Below are 23,652 nucleotides of genomic sequence, written 5' to 3'. Positions count from 1 at the left end.
AAACAGGGTAAAAAATCTTATCTCCGCCAGGGGCTTGAGGAAGGCCCAACCCCTGCATGCCAGGGAAAAACCCACCCACGAGTGAGGGAAACCCAGGCTTTCTCCCTTCCCCCCTGCACTGCCCCCCACAGTAACAGTGACCCCAAAGCAGACAAGGGCAGTGGAGCAGCCCAAGCCCTTCCTTGCCTGCACAGCAAAGCAGCACCTGCACAGCTTCTGGAGTCCCACCTCTGCTCCCACCATGGGGCTTTGTTTGTGTCGGGCTGGCTGCCCCAGCCCCAGCCCCAGCCCCAGCCCGGGGCACAGTGGGTGCTGGGGGCTGTTGGCAGGGCCAGGAGCCCACTCCCATTTGTACCCACCCCAGCCCATGCCCCAGCCCTGCCAAAAGCAGCTGGGCAGCGACTGAAGGATCAGCTGCACCCACCCCAGCAAAGGGGGAACCTTTGGTTCCTGGCCAGGCTGTGCAATGCCCAAATCTGGGAGCATCCCCCTGCGTATGGACTCATCTGCAAATTCCCTGTGGAGCCTGGCTTTGAAGAAGGAGCCACAATCAAAGTCCAGCATCTTCAGCTGGCCTGTAGCCAGGTCCAGGAAGTGGTTGTCATCCTTGATGTCGTCCTCGCTGTCTCCAGCAGCAGCAGCCCCACCTGGTACAGCTTCTCCAGGGGCTCCTTCTCCTTCTCTGGGCTGAGACCAGGCTCTCAGGGTTCTGCCCAGGGCCCCAGCTGTCAGGAAACCAGGACAAGCAAAACCAGCTCAGATGGTTTTGGCAGCCACCAGTGCTGGGCAGAGCAGCTCAGCTCCAGCACAAGGGCTGTGTGTTCCCACCTGATAAGCCCTGGGCAGTGACACGGGCAGGACAAAAAAGTCTGGGTTCCTTTGCTACTCATTGCTAAGGCACGTATGGGGCTGTAACTTACCAGGGCCCTGCATCAAAGTGTGCCTGTGGCTCTCTCCCTTCTTCTAGGGCAGATGAATATCCTGCATCCAAGGATGACAGAGCAGCTCTTCCAATGAGGGTCTTTCCAAGTCCAGCATGGATAAACACTGCCTGATCAGATCTTGGCACTCTGGGCACAGAAACCAGAAACCGCCGGGCAGTTGGAGAAGGCTCCTGTTGGCTTTGCCCCACTATTCCTGTGCCCAGGCCTTGCTGGATGTGCTCAGAGCTGGGCCTAAACTTTCCCATCAATTCCCTGTTTTGGAGGAGAGCAGGAGAGCAGGACATGTGCCACCTCCTCAGCAGCTCCCAGAGCGGGATGCCCACGAGCCCGCTGCTGTCTCCCAGCACTGGGATTCCCCGCGTGCCCAGAGATGAGGATCCACCCTGAGGGAGCCCTTGTGGCAGCGAGAGCTGATGGTCCCAGCTGATGTTCTGGCCCCTCCTGAAAGGGTGCTCCCCGCAGACCATCTGGTGCAGCAGCGTGCCCAGGGACCAGATGGGAGCTGGCTTGCCATAGTACCAGCCAAAGTGGGTCCATTCTGGGGGGCTGTATGACTGTGTTCCTATGGAATACAGGTGGAGTTCATCAGGGGGATGCTGCTGCTCCCAAAGCCTGGCCTCAGCACCCCTGGGCGTGCGGGGGCTGCCCCAGTGGCACACGGGGTGACCCACTGCCCTCTGACCAGCACCTGGGACTTGTGTACAGACTTAGGGTTGGAAAAGAAGCCACTTGTGCTGGAAGAGGGCTGTGGAAACCTTGGCAAGGCCCAACCATAACAAGGAAAAACCCACTCAGTGCTGGTGAAAAACCATGCTGTTATGAATTCGAACGAGGCCAGATTTTGAGAAAGAAATAGGCTCTCATTTATTAAAAATAACTACAGAGGACAGGAAGTTTGAGATAAGCCCACGCAACAACCCAAAGATAACAACATGTCCCAAACACGCTGGGTTCCCCCCATATAGTACATCCCTCAGAAGGAGAAGAACACCAACCCACCCAAACCCTCATTTTATAACCCCTCTCGGGTCCAGGATTGGTGGGGTTTGGATCCGCACGTTGATTGGTCATTTTCCGGTGTTCTCATTGGTCCTTATCGATATTCATTCTGGACCAATCATTTTCTCAGGGCGTCGAATGATTGGTCAAGTCCCCTGTCCAATCACCTCCCCCCCCCCTTCGACTATCACCCCCACCAAACCCTGGACCTCCCCTCCCCAGGACCCACAACAAACACCCATCAACTCACCCCAAAACAACAATTCCCAACCCAGCCCCAATTCAACACAAATTGAACACCATTTATGACAATGCCCTCATCCTCCCTGCCTTCATTGCCCCAAAAACATTATGAACCCAAAGCAAACCAGGTGAGTGGAGCAGTCCAAGCCCTTTCTCACCTGCACATCAAACCGGCTGGGGCTCAGGTTCTACCCCTCTTCTCTGCTACCCCCACCCACGGGTGCTTTTGTTCAGCTGGCTGCCCCAGCCCCAGCCTCAGTCCTGGGCAGAGTTGTGGGCAAAAGCTGCCAGCAGGGCTGGAAGCTGGCTCCCCACTCAACCCTGCTCAAAAGCAATTTAGCTGAAGAGTCAGTGCCATGAAGGGCAGCAAAAGAGAGAATCCCTGCTGCCACACCCAGCTTGGGCTGGGCCATGAGATGCCGGGACCAGGAGCACACCCCTGCGTGGGCTCACCTGCAAAGTGAGTGTAGGCTGTGTCTTGCAGGTAGGTGCCACAGCCAAAGTCAGTCAATTTGGCCTGCCCAGTGTGCAGGTCAAGCAGGATGTTCTCTGGTTTGATGTCCCTGTGCAGGACCCCGCAGCTGGTGCAGCGCCGCACGGCCTCCAGCACCTGGCGGAACAGCTCCCGCACCACCTCCTCGGGGAGGAACCCCCGTGCCCCAATGAAATGCTGCAGGTCCTGACACCGTTCCGAGCGCTCCAGCACCATCAAGGTGTTGTTGGGGAGCTCAAGCCACTCCAGCAGCTGGACCACACCAGGGAAGCCAGTGGACATTGGCCAGCAGAACGATCTCCAGGGGTGCACTGGTGCCGTCAGGCTGTGGGAGGAGCACGATGCCGTTAGTGGGGCTGATGCCGTGCCGGGGCTCGGGGAGCGCTCAGCCAGCCTGGGATGCTCTGCACCCTGCGCTGGCCCCACGCCCACTCTCCCTCAAGGCGTCCTGGTGGCTTCCACCGTGCCAGGCTCTGGCTCATGCCCTGGGCCGGCCATGCCCAGGCGTTCGCTCCCGGGAACGGGACAGCGGCGGCTCGGGGCCGGCGGCTGCGCTGCCGAGCGGTGGAGCTCGGGCCGGGCAATCCGCAGCGGAGGCGGTGGGAGCGGCCGCGCCGCCTCTGTCCTCCGCGGGCACCGGGAGGAGCCGGGGCCGGGGCCAGGGCCGGGCTCGGGCCAGGCGGAGCCAAAGGGAGGTGATGCCGCCCCAGCCCCGGCCACTGATGCCTGCCCAGCAGCACCACCGCCAGCACGGCCAGAGCCAGCCGGAGGCGAGACCGCGGCGGGACGCCCGGGGCCGGGCACGGGGCAGCCCCGCCCGGGGCCGGGGGCGGGCCGGGGGCATGGCCCAGCCGGGCATGGGGAGAGAGAGACTGGGAGAGGAGGGGAACACCGGGAAAGGGAGAGCGGGAGAGCGTTCGGGACTGCAGGAGAGGTGAAGCGAGAGGGAGTTGACAACGTCGCTTCTTTCGCTTCTGCCGCTGCAACTGAAGCTCTGGGGCCGTTTGTCTCCGTGTCCGTTTGTCCGTTGTCTGCTCGCCCCCCTGCCGAGCCCTGCACTCCCGGGGGCAGCCCCTGAGCCTGTCCAAACATGGGAACTTTGCCCTGTTCAGCCAAGACCTAGAATCTGGACTCCTGCACAGTGGCACAGGAATCCCCTCGGTCGCTGCTGTGCATTTTCCCTGCTGAGGGTCAAACACTATCGGAGTGCATTCCCTGAATGCAGAATTTGTACCTGACCCAAGCACTGCATTTAACTCTCCAGCATTGCTTTAAAAAAACAAAACAAACAAACGGGAAGGCAAACTGGATGCAGCAGCTCATGGTATTTTACAGTGTCTTAAACATGCCATGCCATGGATCTTCGAGGTGAGATCCATTTGGAATGAACGGGATGGAAAAGTAGTGCAACATGGAAATGGGGAGCATAAAAATAAATACAGTAAAACATCTTGGTTTGTTTCTTTCTGTTTTCATTTCATTTCTTAAAAGCTCTTTCAGTTCTTCCAGAATCTTGTCCACAGTCCTGTTTGCTCTTTCCAAGAACCTTTCCTGGAGAACAAGGTGCAGCTTCTGTCACAAGATGTGCCGCCAACTGCAGCTTCTCTTGGCTTTCCAGACCGTGCGTGCAGCAGGACTCTTGCAGCAAAGCAGGACAAATGTTTGAAGAACTTTACAGCTTGTTCTTTCTTTTCCTTGTGGTTTGGGCAGTTGTGCCATTGGTGAGGTTTTCATTGTTACTGTTCTACCCTAAGAAAACATGATGGGCTCCCAGGAATTGTTAGGCAATGTAAGCCTGACTGAATGCAGAGAAGGAATCTCCAGAGCCTGCAGCCAGAAATGGAGAGCTATGTGATAATCATTCCAACATCCCCATGGACATCTTGAAAGTGATGTAGGAGATGAAAATGGGTTGACAGAGGGAGTTTGTTTCAGTGTTCAGTTCAGATGCTTCTACATCTCATGCATTGATATAAATCAAGAGCACAATCAGTTCATGAAAGGCACCAGAACAAGATGGACCTCTCAGGAGATGACTGAAAGAATGTGAAAAGGAGAAATTCAGGGAATGACTTAGTGAGCTTTGGCTGTACAAAGGATCAGTTTTCCTAATAATTTCCAAACCATTCCCTCCGCTTTTGTCCTTCCTAAAAGGCCATTTTCATCCCAGATTCCCCATGAAATGGGAACCCTGAGATGGTGGAAGTGGCTGAAAGATGCCCTGTTCCTCTGCAGGGACCCTGAGGCTGAAGCAGGAGGTTGAGCCCTCTCTGGGGAAGCCTCCTCTGAGCTGGAATTTGTGCCGTGCTGGGAGAGGAGGAGGAGAGGGAGAGCGCTGGCGCTGTGTAGCAGGAGCAGGAGGTTTGGGCCGCAGGACATTCTGTCTGCGCTGCTGCCCCGCAATGGGCGGCCGTGCCCGGGCTCTGGGCCTGGCCCCGTGTGCACTGAGCTCGCGACACTGCGGGAGCTCCCCGGGCTGGGCTCAGCTTCCTGTTGGGCCTGGGCAGCAGGCCGGGCTCCAGCTGGGATCAGCAGCAGCTGGAAATACCTCTGGGCATCTCCATTTGCTGCTGCTGCTCAGACGAAACAGTGGAGGGAGTCAAGAAGTTCTGGTTTCTCTTTCTCCTGGTGGATTTTTTCATTTGATTTGACATTCCTGAGGCAATTTCTGTGATGGCCTCTCTCAGTTGATTCTATTGCAGCAGCAGCAGCAACAGGGCTGTGTTTGAGCACTGCAAATGTGGCCTGTGTGGCTGCTTTAATTCTCCTTGACTTTGTGCTCAGGGACTTGAGAGCATTTCAAGATCTGCTAATCATGATGCCTGTGACCAAAAGCCTGAGTTCACCTATTGCCGGTCAGGGGTTATGTACAAATCACCAACAGGACAGGACTGCTGAGGAACGTGTCTCGAGCTGTTTATTTTCCAGCATAAGTCTTATCACATGGTTATGACAATGGGAAGGTGCCAGCAGCTCGTATCCTCTGCAGCAAAGAACGCAATGTTACAAATTACTTTAAAGGTTTTTTGACCAATCCCACAAAGCAAAAGCATATTGACAGTAGTTCTATCCAACCACTATAAGCACAGGTACCTTTGGTTAAAAGAATGCTTGCTTATTTTGAGTACAATACCTGCTTGTAAGCCTTAAAACACAATGCACAGAGCTCAAGCTTAGGACTTCCTAATATCTCGTTAGATATACTTTTGTGTAGCTTAGGGAGTTATTCTACCAAGCGTTAATACAAAAACCATTGTTCTATTTTTCCTTACTTTCTACTTCTAATATAACTTTTCTGCTGACAAATCTTATGGCTACTGCTTAGCTGTAATCACAGTTCTGCTGTCTCTGAGGCCTGCTTTTTGCAGCTTTCCCGAAACCCTCTGATTTTAAGGATTCCTAAATTCACTGTCACGAAAGCACGCTGGGTAGCACTGATCAAAAAGGCAATTGCAGTTCTACAGATGAATTTCAAGTGGCAAGTGGAAGAGGGACAAGAGCAGCCAGGATCTCCAATTCCCAAGGCAAAGGCAGCAGCAGCCTCCTGCTGTCAGCTCAGGGTGAGTAAAACAGTACTGAAAACAGCGCTGTCACCCGATCCTTTCTTTGTCTGAGGGCTGGCTCAGGGCAGCACAGGCGGGCCCTGAGGAGTCAGGGCTGTGTGTGGGTGATTGCTGCTCTAGTCCAGAACGGAGCTGAAAAAGCCCTTGGGAGCCGAGGCAGGAGCAGGTGGGAAGGGGCCGGCGCTGCTGCTGCTCCTGGCCGGGAGCCCTGGCTGGGCCGGGCCGGCGCCCCCTGCGCTGCGGCTGCTGCTGCTGCCAGAGCCGGGCGGGACTCGGGGACAGGGAACGGACACGGGGGGACAGCAAAGGCCTGGCGGCTGCAGGGATGGTGGCGCTCGGGCCAGCGCCAGCACAGAGCTTCAGCCCGCAGTTAACCCCGAGGGAAACGGGGAAAGGCTGGGGAAAGGCTCCGTTTCAGCCTTTCTTTACCCGTGGCTGTGAAAGGACCGAAATAAAAGGACAATAAGCAGGGCCTGACCCTTTCTTCTCTGGGAGGAGCCCCAGGACTTGGGCTGTGAGGGGCCATGAGAGGCTGAGAGGGGCTGTGAGGGGCGGTGAGGAGCCATGAAGGGCTGTTCGGTACCTTGAGGGGGAGAAGGTCTCTGAGAGGCTGTGGGAGGCCAGGCACCTCATAGAACTAGAGGGTCCATTGTGACACTGTGGAGACAAGGAGACTGTTGTTTGCAGTATGGAACCTGATGGAACTAAAAGTCCATCATGACATTCTGGGGCCTCATGGAACCATGGAGATCATTAGGACACTTCAGGACCCACTGGAACCAAGGGGCCATTGTGACACTGCAGGGCCTCGTTTAACCAAGGGCTCATTGTAGCACGGCAGGGCCTCATGGAATCAAGGGGATCATAGTGGAGCTCCATGCAACCATGAGGACATTCTGACTCTGGGGAACCAAGGAGACCATTGTGACACTACAGGGCTTGGTGGAACCAGGAACTCATGTAACAGTGAGCAGCCCAATGGAATCAAGAGGCAATTCCGTACTTCCAGGCTTCATGGACCCAAGGTGCCTTTGAGACACTGCGGGGCCTCATGGAATCCTGGAGACCATTATGGCACTTTGAGGCCTCGTTGAATCAAGGGGCTCTGCAGGGCCTTGTGGAACCAAGGAGCTCTTTGTGACACTGCAGGGACTTGTGAAAGCAATGAGAACATTCTGGCACCCTGAGTCCCCATGGCACCAAGGGCCATTGTGACACTATAGGTCCTCATGGAAGCAAGGGGCCAGTGTGACACAGGCAGGCCTTGTGGAACCAAGGGTCCATTGTGATCCTGGGGAGCCCAATAGAACCAAGGGGCCATTGTGCCATTGTGCATTTCCATGGAACCAAGGGAACCATTCTGACACTGCAAGACTTCATGGAAGCAAGGGGCCATTGTGCCGCTGCAGAGCCAAGGAGACCATTGTAGTATTGCTGGGTCTTATGGAAACAAAGATCTCTTGTGATACTACGGGGTCTCATGACACCAAGAGGCCATTGTGATGCTGCTGGGCCCCAGGGATCCAAGAACATGGGAAAGTTCTGGTTGGCTTGGCTTAACTGGTCCAGCTGACCTTGGCATGTTGCGGGTTGCTTCTCATCTAGCCCTGGAGTTCTGTGCTTTCCTTCCTGTGCGAAAGAACTCTCCTTTTCCTTCCGGGGGTTCATGGCTGAAACTGGGATTCTACCTCCATATCTGATTAAATCCACAGATTATCCCATATGAAACCTGCCAGAACAGTAAGCTCTGGATGGCCTTGGCATCTTGGGGGCCACCTCTCATCTGTCCTCAAAACAATGGGGGGGAAGGGTGGGTCTGCTTTTCTTTCCATAGAAAAGAACATCTTTCCATGCAGGTGTCCATAACCAAAATTGGGAATCTGCCTCCAAAATTCCTTATATCCAAGGATAGCTCCCAGACAAAAGCTGCCATACAAACAGGTCTGGCTGGCCTTGGCCTCCTTGGAGCTGCCTCTAATCAGCCTTTGAAACACTGGGGCTCTGCCCTTTCCTTCCTGTGGAGAAGAACTGTCATTCTGGTCCAGGCACTCATGGCTGAAATGGAATTCCACCTCCAAAACTCCACAATTATCCAAGGGTTGCTTTCAGACAAAAGCTGCAAGGACAGACAGAAGTCTGGCTTGCCTTGGCCTTGGGTGACTGCCTCTGATCTGCCTTCAAAACCCTGGGGCTCTGTGGTTTCCTTCCTGTAGAAAAGAACCGTCCTCCTTGTCCAGGCAGCCATGGCCTCAAGCACATGAGCACTGTACAGGGACAGAGGAGCTCTGTGCTCAGTGGGGTGGAGATTGAAGACAGCAGAGGAGAGCCCTGGGAGGGATTGAAGGGTGCTTTCAGAGATGGTGGATCCTTTTGACATAATAGAAAAAATACAGAAAAAGAAAGAATTAATAAAAATGGCAGCTGGGGAGGTCCAGACTGGACACAAGGAAAAAGGAATTTCCCTCCCAGGGCAGGGCTGTAGTGCAACACATCCCCAGAAGGGGTCTGGGTCAGTCCAAGGCTTTGTGTGGGCAGGCAGAGGCAGGCAGGAGGCAGAGCTGTCAGCAAAGGAAGGGGCCAGCCAGGTGGGGCAGCTGGGGGATGAGTTTTACAACATGGCTTCTGTGGTCCAAGACCTGTTCCACATTGCCAAAAGATGGCTGCAGCCTTGGGGATATTTAGTTGGCCAACACCCCTGTCAATCACTGTAACATAAGGTGACCAGGAGATATTCACATCAGACCTCTGTCAGTAGTTTGGTTCCACTGAAGGACAGAAGCTTATTCTGTATTATCTTCATTTTGAAAGTAGGAGCAGTGATACTGGAGTCTTCTGTAGCAGGGGACATGGTATACCATATGGAACATGTGGACCATGGTAAAAGATGCTAAATAAATAAATAAAATACATTAAATTTAAAAATACATTTATAAATAAATAATTAAAAACATTCCCAGATGTTCCAGGAGCACCTCAGCCTCATGGTCTGGGAAGAAAACATCACCATGAGTCAGCAGAGTAGCTCTCCAGATGGCTTTGCAGAATGGCTGGTATCAGTGCCTAGTGTTACAGGGTTAATATTGGGGTGCAAGGAAGCAGCATTTTTGAATTTCACTAGACTTAATATGGAATATTAGGGGAAGAACCAAAGAAGGAAAAGGGGGGGATCAAGGTGGTTTGGAGAGAAATAGACATAGGAAAATAGAGGAAGAATACAATGAATGGGGTCAGTCATGTTGACAGATGCTGACAAATGCTGATCAGTGTGCTTGAAAGGCCAAGCCTGCACTGTTCCATAGTACCCTGTTTCCTCATTAGACTCAATGAGTATTTTCTGACTGCTCTGCAGAGCCAGTGGGATCTGGTGGAGTCAGATGAGAAACCATTTTGCTCTTTTGTCTGTATGTATGAACATGTCTGTATGAGGTAGCTGAAAAGTTGAGTGTCCAAAGGCCAGCTGTGGGGTGGTCCATATGGTGTTGATAAAGGTACCCTTTATCAAGGTATACCATGATAACTTATCCTTTGGGGCTCAGTAATCTAAAGATTTATAGAATGTCTGACGGATAGGCCTTAGTTACCCTTAATCACCCCTTTTTTCCTCTAAAAATACAAATGACATCAGATTAGCTATAATTTTACACACAAATTTGTTAAAAAAGAAGAAACATAAGGCTGCAGGACAAAGTCACTTCCCAGTTGTCCTCTTCAGTTATGTTTCAAGCTTCCAGAACAATAGTTGTATTGCAAAACTCATGGATTCTAACTTGGCCCCTTCCTGGAGTGGTATGGTCCTGATTTCCAATGCCTAAAATGATTCCAAATTATTTTTACCTTTGTATTAGATATTACACAATAAGAAGGACACCCTTCTATTCAGAAAGGTCAGTTCCATAATAATGAAAACCACCAAAGGATAGTATAGGGACTTCTGATCCTATATTTTCAGAAAAAAGGGATGAGAATGTATGTTTTGGTGTTCTGTAGCCATCCATGTGGACAACATTCTAATATGCCAAGGTGTGTGTCCAAAAAATACAGGGGGAACAGTTCCCAGAGCCTGCAGGGACAGAGGCGCACGGCAGGGACACCGTAGGACAGCCTGGGCTGCACAGGGCACAGGCATGGGCAGCAGCTGCAAGACAGCCCTGCCGGAGCCAACTTGGGCAGCACTTTGGCCATGGCTGCTGGGCCTGGGCCTGAGGCAGGAGCAGGATACAAGTGACCCTTGCAGGCCTGAGGCCTCATGGCCTCCTTGTCCCTGCTCAGCAGCCTGGCAGGGGCCGCCCCATGCTCCTGCCCTTGGCATTGCACATCCCCACATGCCAGTGCCCATCCCAGCAAGAGCCCTGAGCAAGGAGGGAGGGACAGGATCTGCCTGGCCAGGCCCTGGGGCTCAGGCCTTGGCCCCTGGCATTCCTCAAACACATCCAGCTTTGCTCAGCACCAGAGACACCTTGGCCTTGTTTGTCCCCAGCTGTCATCACTGCCTCTAGGGTTCTGCTCTAACTGGAACCTGGGGACACTTTCTCAGTCGTGTCCCTCAGTGGGACCTGTTAAAACTTCAAGAAACTTCAGAGTTTCAATTTAATTTTGAGTTCTTGAGAAGTTTTTTGAATACTCTCTCAGGGACTGAGTCTGATATAAACAACACCAAATCCCCAAGAGGCTCATTAACTCCTTGTGCTGTGTCTGTGCTGCTGAGCTTTAAAGGAACAGCTCTTCCCAGGGCCAGCTCCTCTCCCAGCCCAGCAGGGCTGAGGGCTCTGCCTGCAGGCACTGAGGGGACAGGAGCCAGGCAGAGACAGGCTGAAGGCAATCAGGATTGGGAAGGCATTGAGCTGAGACTTCACTTGGGGAAAGATCTTCACAGCCCTGTGCATGGTGAGTGTGTGGGTGCAGGGCAATGTCCCCTGTGCTCCTGGAGGGATCTCCTGAAGCCAGCAAACCCCAGAGCCTGGGGGATGTGTCAGCCGGACACTCTCAGGTTCTCTGTGGCACAGGAGGAGGAGGAGGAGGAGGAGGAGGAGGACGAGGACGAGGACAAGGACGAGGACGAGGACGAGGACATGCTGCAGAGCAGGGCTCCCCTTCTGAGGGGACTTGTCATGAGCTCATTCAGGGCAGGAGTTTCCTGCTTGGGTCTCTGCTTTCCTGAATCTGTGCTCCCACTTTTCCCTGGCTCAGCTGGGTGGCAATGGAAACTCAGCTGTGCATAGGAGAGCAGGGGCTGAGACTCTTAAACCATCACCCTGAGGATTCCTGGGCACCTCAGCAAGTGCCTGCACCTGCCCAGCCTCCAGATCCATGCAGCATCACCTTTCCATGGTGCGCAGGCTGGGGGAGCTGTTCTTTAATCCCTGCAGGGCCGAGCAGCTGCAGGGCAGGGCTGGCCCAGGGGCTGGGCTGGGCTCTGGCAGCTCTGGCAGGGAAGGAGCCCGGGGCCACAGGAGCAGCTCGGGCTGAGACTGCTCCAGTAGCAGAGCCGTGGGCAGGGAGGGAGGGAGGCAGTGCTGAGGGCAGCCCTGCTGCAGGGCAGATGTGGCACCTGCCAGGCCTGCCCTGCAGGGCAGACACTGCCCTGAGCAGCACAGCTCTTGTGTCCCGTCGCAGCCAGCACAGCCCTCAGCCCGGGGGCTCGGGGCCCTCAGTCCCTCCTGGGCTGGCAGAGCAGCCCCAGAGATGAAGGGCATCTCTCCGGCCATGTGCCCATTCCCTGCTGACCAAGGCCTGAGGACCACTGTCCTGCCCTACTGCTGCCTGGCAGGGGCTGGGCAGGGCTGGGCAGGGAAAGGCTTTTCCTCAGGCCCGCCTCTCTCTCCCCTTGCCTTGCCCAGGTGCTGCTGGCATTGCTGAGGGGCTCTCTGGAATGGCAGTTCCAGCTGCAGGGCCAGGCCCAGCCCTTGGGCTCCTCCTGTGCAGGCTGAGCACAGCAATGGCGTGTCCCAGCCCCCTGTGCCCGGGGAGCTCTGGGCAGGACAGCCTGGGAGGCTGGCAATGAGCCCACTCTCCTGACTCTGAGAAAGGCAGGAGCCACTTTGTGTGCCAGGGATCCCTCTGCTCTCAGCAGAGTCTTCTGGCTGTCCAGGCTAACACGGGAGTGGATTTCAGAAAGGTGCAAGTCCAGGGCAGCTGGAACAGGAGAGAGGGACAGAGCAGTTCCTCTCAGGCTGCACTAAGCCTCAGACAACCCTCCTGCCTCCCTGGACTCTCTGTTCTTTCCCAGTGCAGCAGAATCTCTCGTTCTGCCTTCTGTCATCCCCAGCCCTTCATCCCGGCAGCTGCTTTGCCTTAGCTGAACATTCTTTATCCAAGTCCAAACACCAGGACTGGCCCCTGCCCTCATTGTTCCCCTGCACTGACTGGGGGTCAGGGCTGACTCCCAGGTGTCCTGCAGGCCAAGGTCCAGCTCCTGACACAACATTGGCCAGCAGCAATCAGGGCTTCAGCAACAGAGCTGAAGGAAGATCTTTGAGACATGGACAGGGGGAGGTGATCAGTGGCAGGAAAGACTCTATGAGAAAGGGCTTTGATAATTCTGTGAGAAATCTCCCCTCCATTGCCCTGTCTTTCCTCCTTCTGCAGGTTGAAATGCCCAGAGACAGCAAATGTCCAACAGCAGCTCCATCAGGCACTTCCTCCTGCTGGCATTGGCAGACACGCGGCAACTGCAGCTCCTGCACTTCTGCCTCTTGCTGGGCATCTCCCTGGCTGCCCTCCTGGGCAACGGCCTCATCATTAGCGCCGTAGCCTGCGGCCACCACCTGCACACGCCCATGTTCTTCTTCCTGCTCAACCTGGCCCTCAGCGACCTGGGCTCCATCTGCACCACTGTCCCCAAAGCCATGCACAATTCCCTCTGGGACACCAGCACCATCTCCTACTCAGGATGTGCTGCACAGCTCTTTCTGTTTGTGTTTTTCTTTTCAACAGAGATTTCCCTCCTGACCTTCATGTGCTACGACCGCTACGTGTCCATCTGCAAACCCCTGCACTACGGGACCCTCCTGGGCAGCAGAGCTTGTGCCCACATGGCAGCAGCTGCCTGGGCCAGTGGCTTTCTCAGTGCTCTGCTGCACACAGCCAATACATTTAACCTGCCCCTGTGCCATGGCAATGCCCTGGGACAGTTCTTCTGTGAAATCCCACAGATCCTCAAGCTCTCCTGCTCCAAATCCTACCTCAGGGAACTTGGGCTTCTTGTGTTTTCCATTTCTTTAGCTTTTGGTTGTTTTGTGTTCATTGTTTTCTCCTATGTGCAGATCTTCAGGGCTGTGCTGAGGATCCCCTCTGAGCAGGGACGGCACAAAGCCTTTTCTACCTGCCTCCCTCACCTGGCCGTGGTCTCCCTGTTTATCAGCACTGCAGTCTTTGCCTACCTGAAGCCCCCTGTCCATCTCCTCCCCATCCCTGGATCTGGCCCTGTCAGTTCTGTACTCGGTGGTGCCTCCAGCCCTGAATCCCCTCATCTACAGCCTGAGGAACCAGGAGCTCCAGGCTGCAGTGTGGACACTGATGTTTGGATGCTTTCAGAAGCATTAAACTGCTGGCCAATTTCTACAAGTCACTTGTAATGAAAGTAATCCTTAATAGTTCTTGGGTTTCATGCTTGTTTGTGCTTTTCTTTCTTCTGTTTTAGTATTTTAATATTGTCCACAAAAAAAGGTCATTGTTCATCCCCTTTCCCATTTTGTTTCTTTCCACCTTTGCTGCGATCCACAGACGGTATCAATGAGAAGCTGTGCCCTTGGTTTCTTTAAACAAAATAAAGGAACTCGCAGCAAAGTTTTCACCAGAGATCCCCCTTTTGTTGCCTTCTCTGGAGCTGCAGCAGCAATATCTGTGTGCAGAGCTGGGGCAGATCAGTGCTGGCCCAGCAGCTGTGCCCAGCAGCAGCAGCACTTGGTGTTGCCAGTGCTGCTGCCATGGCCCTGCCCCGCTGCCCTGGTGGCCCTGGTGTTGCTGCAGGGCCTGAGTGCTCTCGGGGCCGGGCACAGCCCTGGGAGTGGCAGTGCCGGGGCTGCAGCAGGGACAGGCCATGGGCACTGCTGGGGCAGTGCTGACGCCTCAGCCCAGGCCCTGGGGGCTCCAGGCTCCTTGCCCAGGCTCTCTCAAGAACACGGCCAGGCCAATGCTCAGCACAGAAAAGCCCTGTGAGCAGCCCCAGGCTGGCCGTGGGCAGGCTGGGGGCAAACAGCATAGCTGGGGCTCTGCAAGGGCCCTGGGGCAGACGGGAAGGAGCAGCAGAGCAGGGGCTGATCCATCCCCAGTGCGCTGCACAGCCCAGGACAGCGACCCAGAGCGTCCTCATGCAGCTGCCAACAACATCCCCCCTCTGCAGCCCTGGCCTCTCCCCCAGCTCACACAGGTGCCCCATCCTTGCAGGCACAGACACGGCAGCACTGGCTCAGCAGCCCCTGTTTGCACTGCACACAGCAGGGGCAGCACCCCCATGCTGTTGCTGTGGGGACATGAAGCTGAGGGAGCACAAATGCCATCAGCCCCTGGGGCCAGCAAGGCCTGGGGGACACCAGGGAAACCACTCAGCTTTGTCCTGGCCTCTGCAGTCAGCCAGAAAGTTTGTTCCCATCAGCTGGGAGTTTCCTGTGCCACTGCAGACGCTGTTGCTCAGAGCCAGGGCTGCCTGGCAGCCACCCCCAAACTGCCCTGAGCATTTCCTTGGCTGAACCTTTGCTTTCTTTCCTCTTTCCTGATCCAGATTTCTTCCTATTGCCCATCACTGTCCCCTCCCCTGCAAACAGCCCATCCCTGTTTGCCCTTTCCTCTCTGGCCCCACTCCCCATTGCAGTTCCTGACTTGGCACCATGGGAACATCCCTTGGGCAGCAGGATCATCCTACAAGTGCTGCAGGAATTGTCTGCAGGCTCCTGCAGTGCCTGCTGCTGCTCCCTTGCCAGAGGCACCCCAGGCCAGGGCTGCCATCTGGGCTGCTGTGTCTGGCTCTGGGGCTCCCTGTTCTGGGCAGTGAGGAGGGGCTGCAGAGGCTCTGCAGGACTGACAGGATGGGCGTTGGGGCTGGCAGGAGAAGCTGAGGGACCTGGGCTGCTGGAGCTGCTGAAGAGGAGGCCCAGGGCACCTCCTGCAACTGCTCCAAGGGTGGTTCCAGAGAATCACAGAATGAGCAAGGTTGGAAAAGACCTTGGAGATCATCAAGTCCAACCTGAGCCCTGACACTGCCTTGTCTCCCTGAGCCTCCTCTTCTCCAGGATAAACAACCCCAGCTCCCTCAGCTGCTCCTCACAGGACTTGTGTTCCAGACCCCTCACCAGCCTGCTTGCCCTTCTCTGGACACGCTCTAGCCCCTCCATGGCCTTCCTAAAATGGAGGCCCAGAACTGGACACAGCACTCGAGGTGTGGCCTCACCAGTGCCGAGTGCAGGGCAAGAATCCCTGTCCTGCTCCTGCTGGCCACACCATTCCTCATCCAGGCCAGGAGCCATTGGCCTGCTTGCCCACCTGGGCACACTGCTGGCTCATGTCCAGCCTGCTGTCCATCAGTGCCCCAGGTCCCTTTCTGCCTGGCTGCTCTCCAGCCATTCTGTCCCCAGCCTGTAGCGCTGCAGGGGTTGTTGTGGCCAAAGTGCAGGACCCAGCACTTGGTCTTGTTCAACCTCACCTTGTTGGATTTGGGCCCTGGATCCAGCCTGTCCAGGTCCCTCTGCAGAGCCCTCCTACCCTCCAGCAGATCCACACTCACACCCAGCTTGGTGTCATCTGCAAATTTGCTGATGCTGGACTCAGTCCCCTCATGCAGATCATCAGTGCAGACATTGAAATCCACGCTGGCTGGCTCTGATCCCTCGGCCATCCTGTGGGTGCCCTGTGATGGCACTCAAGGTGATCTGTTCCATAACCTTGCCGGGCACCCAGGTCAGGCTGACAGGCCTGGAGTTCCCCAGCTCCTCCTTCCAGCCCTTCTTGGGGATGGGCTCACATTGGCACCTCCAGTGCTCTGGGACCTCCCTGCTGAGCCAGCACTGATGGTAAATGATGGAGAGCAGCTTGGGGAGCTCATCCAGCTCCCTCATCCCCTCATCCCCCTGGGATGGATCCCATCTGCTCCCAGAGACACCTGTGAGCATCTGAGTGGCTCAGCGGATCCCCAGCTGCTTCCTCCTGGATCACAGGGGGGCTGTTCTGCTCCCTGTGCCCATCTAGAGCTCAGGAGAACACTTGTCCTGAGGACAACCTATCTTATTGTTGAAAATTGAGATACACAAGGTGTTAAGCAGCTCAGCCTTTTCCTTATCTTTAGTTACTCTGTTCCCCACTGCATCCATTATCGAGTAGAGATTCTCCTTGTTCCTCCTTTTGCTATTAGTTTATTTATAAAAACTTTTCTTTATTACTTTTTGCAGAAGTGGCCAGGTGAAGCTCTAATTGAGCTTTCATCTCTCTACTTTTCTTTCTGCATGACCTAACAACATCCTTAAACACTTCCTGAGTTGCCTGACCTATTTTTCCTGAGTTCCCACAAAAAGCTCATGCCCAGCCAGGACAGTAATTTTCCTCTCTGGTTAAACTTTGGCACAGAGGCACAGTCTGCTCCTTCCCCCTTAAGATTCCTTTCTTGAGGTGTGTCCATCCTTCCTGGACACCTTTTTTTTAAAGGCTGTTTCCCTTTAAAAAATCAGTACCTGATTTGGTATTCTCTAAATCTGCATCCTGAATAGGCCAAGGTTTGCCCTTCCTGATTCCAGGGTAGACGTTTTGTTCGTGCCCTTCCTTCTTTCACAGAATATTGAAAACTCAATTATTTCATGGTGGCTGTACCCCAGGCAGCCTCCAACCACCACATCTCCCACCAGCTCTTCTCTGTTTGTGAACAGCAGCAGACAGAGCTTTCCTTGGGAGTGGGATTGTTACCAAAAATGCAGTGAAATAAAAACTCCTTAACACCAATGTAGCATTAAGAAGCAGCATTCTTTATTTGGCCAGACACACGGGGGGATAGCTCCTCCCAAAGCTGTGCATGCTGAGTACAGGAAACTTTCTGTTTACATTCTGTATTTTGCATACATCTTCATTGATTGTCCCGGACTAAACATACATATGTGTGGAGTTGGCCCAGCTGTGACTCAGAGTCAGCTGGTATTGGAATGAAATACCAATATAGCCAGATGGAACATGCCTTGGCTCGTCTGACCCTTGCTGCTTGACCAAGGGAGGCAGCTGTGGTGGTTTCACCTCAGAGACACCTTTGGCTGGCTGGATATTGCAGCTGGGTGCTTGGGACAAGTCCAGCCAAGCAGGAACTCAGGTTTACCTCTGGTGGAAAGGCTTTAGGTGATGGTGAAGGAAAAGGAGACGGGTCCTGCTGGAGGGTTTCGATCCAGAGCTTTATTCCTGGCACACAGGCTTCTGAATGCAGCAACAGCTCCAACAGAACAAAGAACCATGTGGCTGCAGTGCTTTTTAACCCTGGGGAGAGGTGGAGGGAAGGGGTAGGGGTCCCACCAACCAGGTAAGGGAGGGGAAGTCTCAAGGGACAAATGACACCTGAATAGCCCAATGTCCCTAGGGCTGAGAGGCATCTTTTGAAGTTTGCCAATCACTCAACGCCCTTGCTGGCATACCAAGATTGACGGACAGCTCTCAGCAGGAGGCAAGGGGAGGGGAAGGGAGAGGGTTATTGGGACACCTGGGTAAAGAACCGGGATACTGAGACAGGCTAATATATCGCACTGCAACAAGCTGGATTTTTCCCCAAATGAACTGAGCATGAGCTTCAAGCCCTGAGAATCATTTGTTTAACTTGGGGTGAGCTTGAGAGTTCCCCCAGAACCCTTTGGTGTTGTTATGCTAAGTTGTCCCAGTTCTGCTCCCCATTGGTTACTTGTTTACCCTAGATGGTTGTTCTAGAGTGTTCCACCCACAAGTGTATATATTGTTGTTTCCCCTTTGTGTCAAGTCTTTGGATCCTGCCCCTCATACTCTGGTCATCTTCTCCACATTTGTTGTTTTTCACCATGTTATTAATGTTCTTTTTGGACAACTCCATCAAACCTTCTCCTTTTCATTTTCGCCACCCTCGCCCTGAAGTCAGGGAACCAGAGAGGTTTGTCACGGCTATACTCACCACGATGTAGATGATAAGAATTCCCCTGAAATCATTAACTCATTTCCCCTCCCGTTTACCCATGCGTTCCTCTGTCCTGGGGGTCTCTCTGGTGGTCCCTGGTGCTCGTGGACCCCAATGTTCCAGTGGGCCTGGCTGAGCTGGCAGGACACTGAGGCTGGTGAATTTCAGTTCCCCTTCTCACACAATTGACATTGTGTGGTTTCCATAGGCCTGGTGTTCTGGAGAACAAGCTTCAGGTGTGAGCTCACCTGGTGTAGGCAATTTATCATCTGGTAACATGAGGTCACAGAGTAGGCTATGACACCACAGAGTGGGTTATGTGAGGTCACTGAGCAGCTATGGCATCATAGGCTGTCTCTGTGACATCACAGAGCCAGGTGTGACATCACAGGGCAGAGGACTGACATCACAGAGCAGACTAGGACATCACAGAGTTGGCTGTGACATCAGAGACCAGCTGTGTGACATTAGAAAATGGGTTGTGACATCACAGAGCAGGCTGTGACATCACAGGGGGACGGGTGGCTGTGTGACATCACAGGAGGGCTGTGTGACTTCACAGAGTGGGTTGTGGCATCAAAGACCAGCATAGCGATATCAGAGAATAAGCTATGACATCACAGAGCAGGCTGTGACATCACAGGAGGGCTGTGTGAGGTCACTGGGTTGGTCACTCTGCCCCTGACCCCCCTCACAGTTTCCCCTGAGAGAGATGGTGGGGAGGGGGTAGGGACAAAGTGGGATTGATTGTCCGCCATGAAGGGTCTTAATTTTCATATCTGTTCAAACTGCATTAGGAGGTGTTGGGGATCAATATCAACTGGGGATTGCTGATAGCAATCTATAAAAAGGAAAAGAAAACTAAACAGGACAGAACAATTCTGCCTGCATTGTTTTCAATTTAGTAGATTCACTTTGAAAAGACTTCTGAAATCTGTCTAATTAACCACAGAAGAATTCAAGACTTCAATTATTCCCATGGATTTGTCTTGTTTGGGTGTTTTGAACAGATGTGAATTAACCTTTGTCACTGAGTTTCTCAACTGAAGAGCTCAAGAAAGAAGAGGCCTCTGCAAAAGTAAAATTTATCACCAACCTCTAAGGTGCTGAGGATCCATTCTGATCAGAGCAGGAATGAACAGAAATGGGCACAGCTTTGTGGCTGCCCCAGCTCTGGGATGGGCCCTGGGCCTGGAGCAGGAGCAGCTCTCGAGGGCCCCAAGGCCGGGGCTCTTGTGCTGCCCTGGGCAGATGGGATGGCAGCAGGGGCTGCAGAGCTCTCAGCATCTCCTGCAGAGGAGAGCAGGGCAGCCAGGGAGCCTCCTTTCCCTTGGCCAGGCACCTTCCCCCATGGTGGGGCTGAGTCCTGTAGCAGCTGCAGCTGCTGCTGTGGCCTTGGCAGGGGCTGAGGCCGTGGGCCAGTGCCCAGAGCAGCCTGGCCTGAGCAGAGCTGTGGGGCCAGAGCCGGCTGGGCTGGGCTGGGCTCAGAGAGGCCCTTGGTGCTGCCCAGAGCTCAGGGCAGCTGGCAGAGCTTGCAGGGAGCTGGGCTGGGCTCAGAGAGCCTGGCCCAGAAACCATCAGTGTCCATCTCAGCCTGGCTGAGCGTGCAGGGGCCAAGAAGAGCAGCCCAAGGTCTGCAAGTTCTCTGGGTGGGAGCTGAGCTTGTGAGCCCTGAGCCCTGCCCAGTGCTGGGGCTGCACCTCCAGCTCCAGAGGAGATGGGACAGATGGGAGCAGAGACAAATCATTCCTGCTGAATTCTTTCTTGTGTTTGCCTTTACAGGTGACCTGGATCCATATGTAGAGGAGGTGTTTTGTGTCAGATAACACTGGTAGAGTGAGAAGAATAGGAGTTTATGCTGAAAATAATATTTCATGAATGATATATAATGAGAAAAAAAAAGACACATATGATCAGAAGAGCATCTGAGTTTTTTTCAGAGGAGGAGAGACTCACTGATGTTCTAGTGGTCAAAGCTTTTCAAATACTTTCCTCAGGGCTTTCTTGAGATGAAGGTTGACCACCAGAGGCCAAGGCCAGCCAGAGCCATCTGTCCTGGCAGCTTTTCTCTGGGAGAACCCTTGCATATAGGGAATTTTTCAGGGGGAGTATCAATTTTGGCCATGGGCACCTGGGAAGATGGATGGTTCGTTTCCATAGGAAGGAAAGCACAGAGACCCAGGGTTTCAGGGGCACATGAGAACAGACCCCCAGCATGCTGAAGTCAGTTGAGCCAGTCAGGCCAAGCCAACCACACTTGTTCCGTGTTCCCTTGGATTCATGGGGCCCCGCAGGGTCACAAGGCTGCCTTAGCTCCACGAGGCCCTGCAGTGTCATGGTGGCTCCTTGGCTCCATGAGGCAAAGCAGAATCAGAATGGCCCCTTGGTTCCATGGAGCACCACGGTGTCACCATGGTCCCATTGGTTCCACAGGGCCCCACAGTGTAACAATGGACCTTTGGTTCCATGAGGTTCCTCAGTGTCTCAGTGGCCCCTTGGCTCCGTGTGGCCCTGCTGTGTCACAGTGCCAGGTGGTTCCATGAGGCCCCACAGTGTCCAAATGGTCTCCTTGGTTCTGGGAAGCCCCACAGAGCCACAAGGGACCCTTGGTTCCAGGAGGCCTTGCTGTGTCACAATGGACTTTTGGTTCCAGGAGCTTTCACACTGTCAACAATGGTCTGAGCACTGCAGTGTCACCATGGATCCTTTGTTCCATGAGGTTCCAGAGCATAACATGATCCCCTTGATTCCAGAAGGTTCTGCAGTGTCCCAGAGGACCATTGGTTCCATGCAGCCCCACACTGTCAAAATGACCCCAGGGATCCATGAGCTTCCACACTGTCAGCAATGCTCTCCTTGGTTCCCTGAGGCCTTGCTCTGATACAATGGACTTCTGGTACCATGGGGTTCCACTGCATCACAATGGACCCTTTGTTCCATGGGGTTCCACAGTGTCACAGCTGACTCCTTGGTTCTGTCAGCCTCTGCTGTCACCAAATCTGTGAAATATCAGAATAGGACACCATAACACTAATTTGCTATTTCGGAGGGTATCATTTATTCAGGCCTAAGGTCCAACATGGAAAAATGCCTTACCTTACATGGACATGTAATTCTACCAGTGTGTTGCTTATACACAGTCACTAAATGTGAATTACAATTTACCCATTTCCATAAAACCCACCCCAAGTTCCCAGATTCACTCCTGTTTTCTCTATCCCTGCACCCTTGAGCCAGATGTCTGCTTCTTCTCTTCCAACCATCCTTTCTGGGAAAGCAGCCCCGGCATGCCTTGTTCCTGTGCTGAAGTTCACAGGCAGGGTAAAAATGGAATGAACCCTTTTGGTATCAGCCCCAGGCTTTGTGTGAGCAGGCAGAGGCAGGCAGGAGGCAGAGCTGTCAGCAAAGGAAGGGCCCAGCCAGGTGGGGCAGCCAGGGGATGCCGACAGCCTGCAGGGACAGAGGCGCAGGGCAGGGACACTGTAGGACAGCCTGGGCTGCACAGGGTACAGGCATGGGCAGCAGCTGCAAGACAGCCCTGCCAGAGCCAACTTGGGCAGCACTTTGGCCATGGCTGCTGGGCCTGGGCCTGAGGCAGGAGCAGGAGACAAGTGACCCTTGCAGGCCTGGGGCCTCATGGCCTCCTTGTCCCTGCTCAGCAGCCTGGCACGGGCCGCCCCATGCTCCTGCCCTTGGCATTGCACATCCCCACATGCCAGTGACCATCCCGGCAAGAGCCCTGAGCAAGGAGGGAGGGACAGGATCTGCCTGGCCAGGCCCTGGGGCTCAGGCCTTGGCCCCTGGCATTCCTCAAACACATCCAGCTTTGCTCAGCACCAGAGACACCTTGGCCTTGTTTGTCCCTAGCTGTCATCACTGCCTCCAGGGTTCTGCTCTAACTGGAACCTGGGGACACTTTCTCAGTCGTGTCCCTCAGTGGGACCCGTTAAAACTTCCAAGAAACTTCAGAGTTTCAATTTACCTTTGAGTTCTTGAGAAGTTTTTTGAATACTCTCTCAGGGACTGAGTCTGATATAAACAACACCAAATCCCCGAGAGGGTCATTAAAGTTTTTCTAGTCCATTGATGGAGAAAGATTTCAAAGAACTTGTCAGAAACAGACATTCCTATTTTAAATGATGTATTTTATTTTATTTCTCTTTAGAGCAGAGGTGATTGCAGCATTCTGCGATTGATATTTACCCAGGGCCTCTCATCAGGAGCTCTGGGCTGCTCACAGAAGCAGTGCCTTGAGCTCTGACGCAGTGTGGACAACCTTGCTCCACCTTCCCCAGCCCCATCCTGTCTGTCCTCACTCCCCTGGGACCTGCTGTACTTGGAGAGCTGGCTGCACCCAGCCTAAGAGGGGTTTTCCCTTTTTGTATTTTTTGAAGCAATCTGAAACTCCTGAGTTTCCCCACTGAAAACAGACACACTGCTCAAGTGCCAGCCCCAGGTGCCACCAAAGCCACTGCAGAGCTGCCCTGACCCAGCTGTGAGGGTGGATCATCAGCCCCTTGCAGTGGCCATGGGCACTGCTCTGACCCCACTGCTGGGTTTGGCTGCCACGGCCACCGTGAGAAATTAAACTGTCCTTGGAAACACTGGGAAGGACTGGGACATACTGGGGAACACTGGGAACGCTGTGGGAGACACTGGGACATACTGGGATGGTACTGGGCACTACTGGAACAAACTGGGGACACTGGGGACATTGTGGGGAAGACTTGGAGACACTGGGGCATCCTGTGGATGACGTTGGGGGGGAACTGGGAGGGACTAAGAATGGACTCAGGTTTATTGGGAGAGACTGGGCTGTACTTGGAGGGATTGGAGGGACACTGGGTTTGTACTGGGTTCTACTTGGGATGAACGGGGCTGTAGTGGGGATGAACTGGTCTGTACTGGGAGGGACTGGAGAGGTTGAATGGGCTGTTCCCGCATCCATTTTTGAGTCTCCCGCCTGTCACTGCCCGCATCCAATCAGCACCGGGATCAGTGTCTCGGGGGCGGTGCCTGGCGGCGCCGCCATTTTTCTTTTTGCCTACAAGTCCCGTCATGCCCCGCGGCCCCATTGAGCCCCATTACAGCCGCGACTAGAACACCCGTCATGCCCCACGCTCCACAGAACCCCGGGATCCGCCCCCATCTGTCCCATAAGTGTCCTCTAGACCCTCCAGGATCCCTCAGTGCCCCCTCAGCGCCCATTCGGGACCCCCCAAAAGCGTCCTCAGACCCCTGAGTGCTCCCAACCCCACAGATGCCCGGTACAGCCACTTCTGGAAATTCATCTCCTCTCATCCCCCG

General features: G+C 54.1%; 2 protein-coding genes across 2 annotated transcripts; one reads left to right on the top strand and one right to left on the bottom strand.

Annotated features, from left to right (window-relative positions):
• Positions 1–963: 963 nt before the first annotated feature.
• LOC136570527 (serine/threonine-protein kinase pim-1-like) lies at positions 964–11,313 on the bottom strand. The gene is given in 6 exon segments (XM_066570990.1): positions 964–1,070; positions 1,327–1,506; positions 2,640–2,965; positions 2,967–3,004; positions 3,090–3,551; positions 11,224–11,313. Coding segments are annotated over 6 exon segments (1,203 nt in total).
• Positions 11,314–13,195: 1,882 nt separating this feature from the next.
• On the top strand, positions 13,196–13,784 carry LOC136570526 (olfactory receptor 14J1-like). The gene is given in 2 exon segments (XM_066570988.1): positions 13,196–13,633; positions 13,635–13,784. Coding segments are annotated over 2 exon segments (588 nt in total).
• The last annotated feature ends 9,868 nt before the right edge of the window (positions 13,785–23,652 follow it).

This window comes from Molothrus aeneus, unplaced genomic scaffold (genome assembly GCF_037042795.1).
Source record: "Molothrus aeneus isolate 106 unplaced genomic scaffold, BPBGC_Maene_1.0 scaffold_34, whole genome shotgun sequence".
In the NCBI taxonomy this organism is placed as follows: Eukaryota; Metazoa; Chordata; class Aves; order Passeriformes; family Icteridae; genus Molothrus; species Molothrus aeneus.
This window is presented reverse-complemented; position numbering and strand designations above follow the sequence as displayed.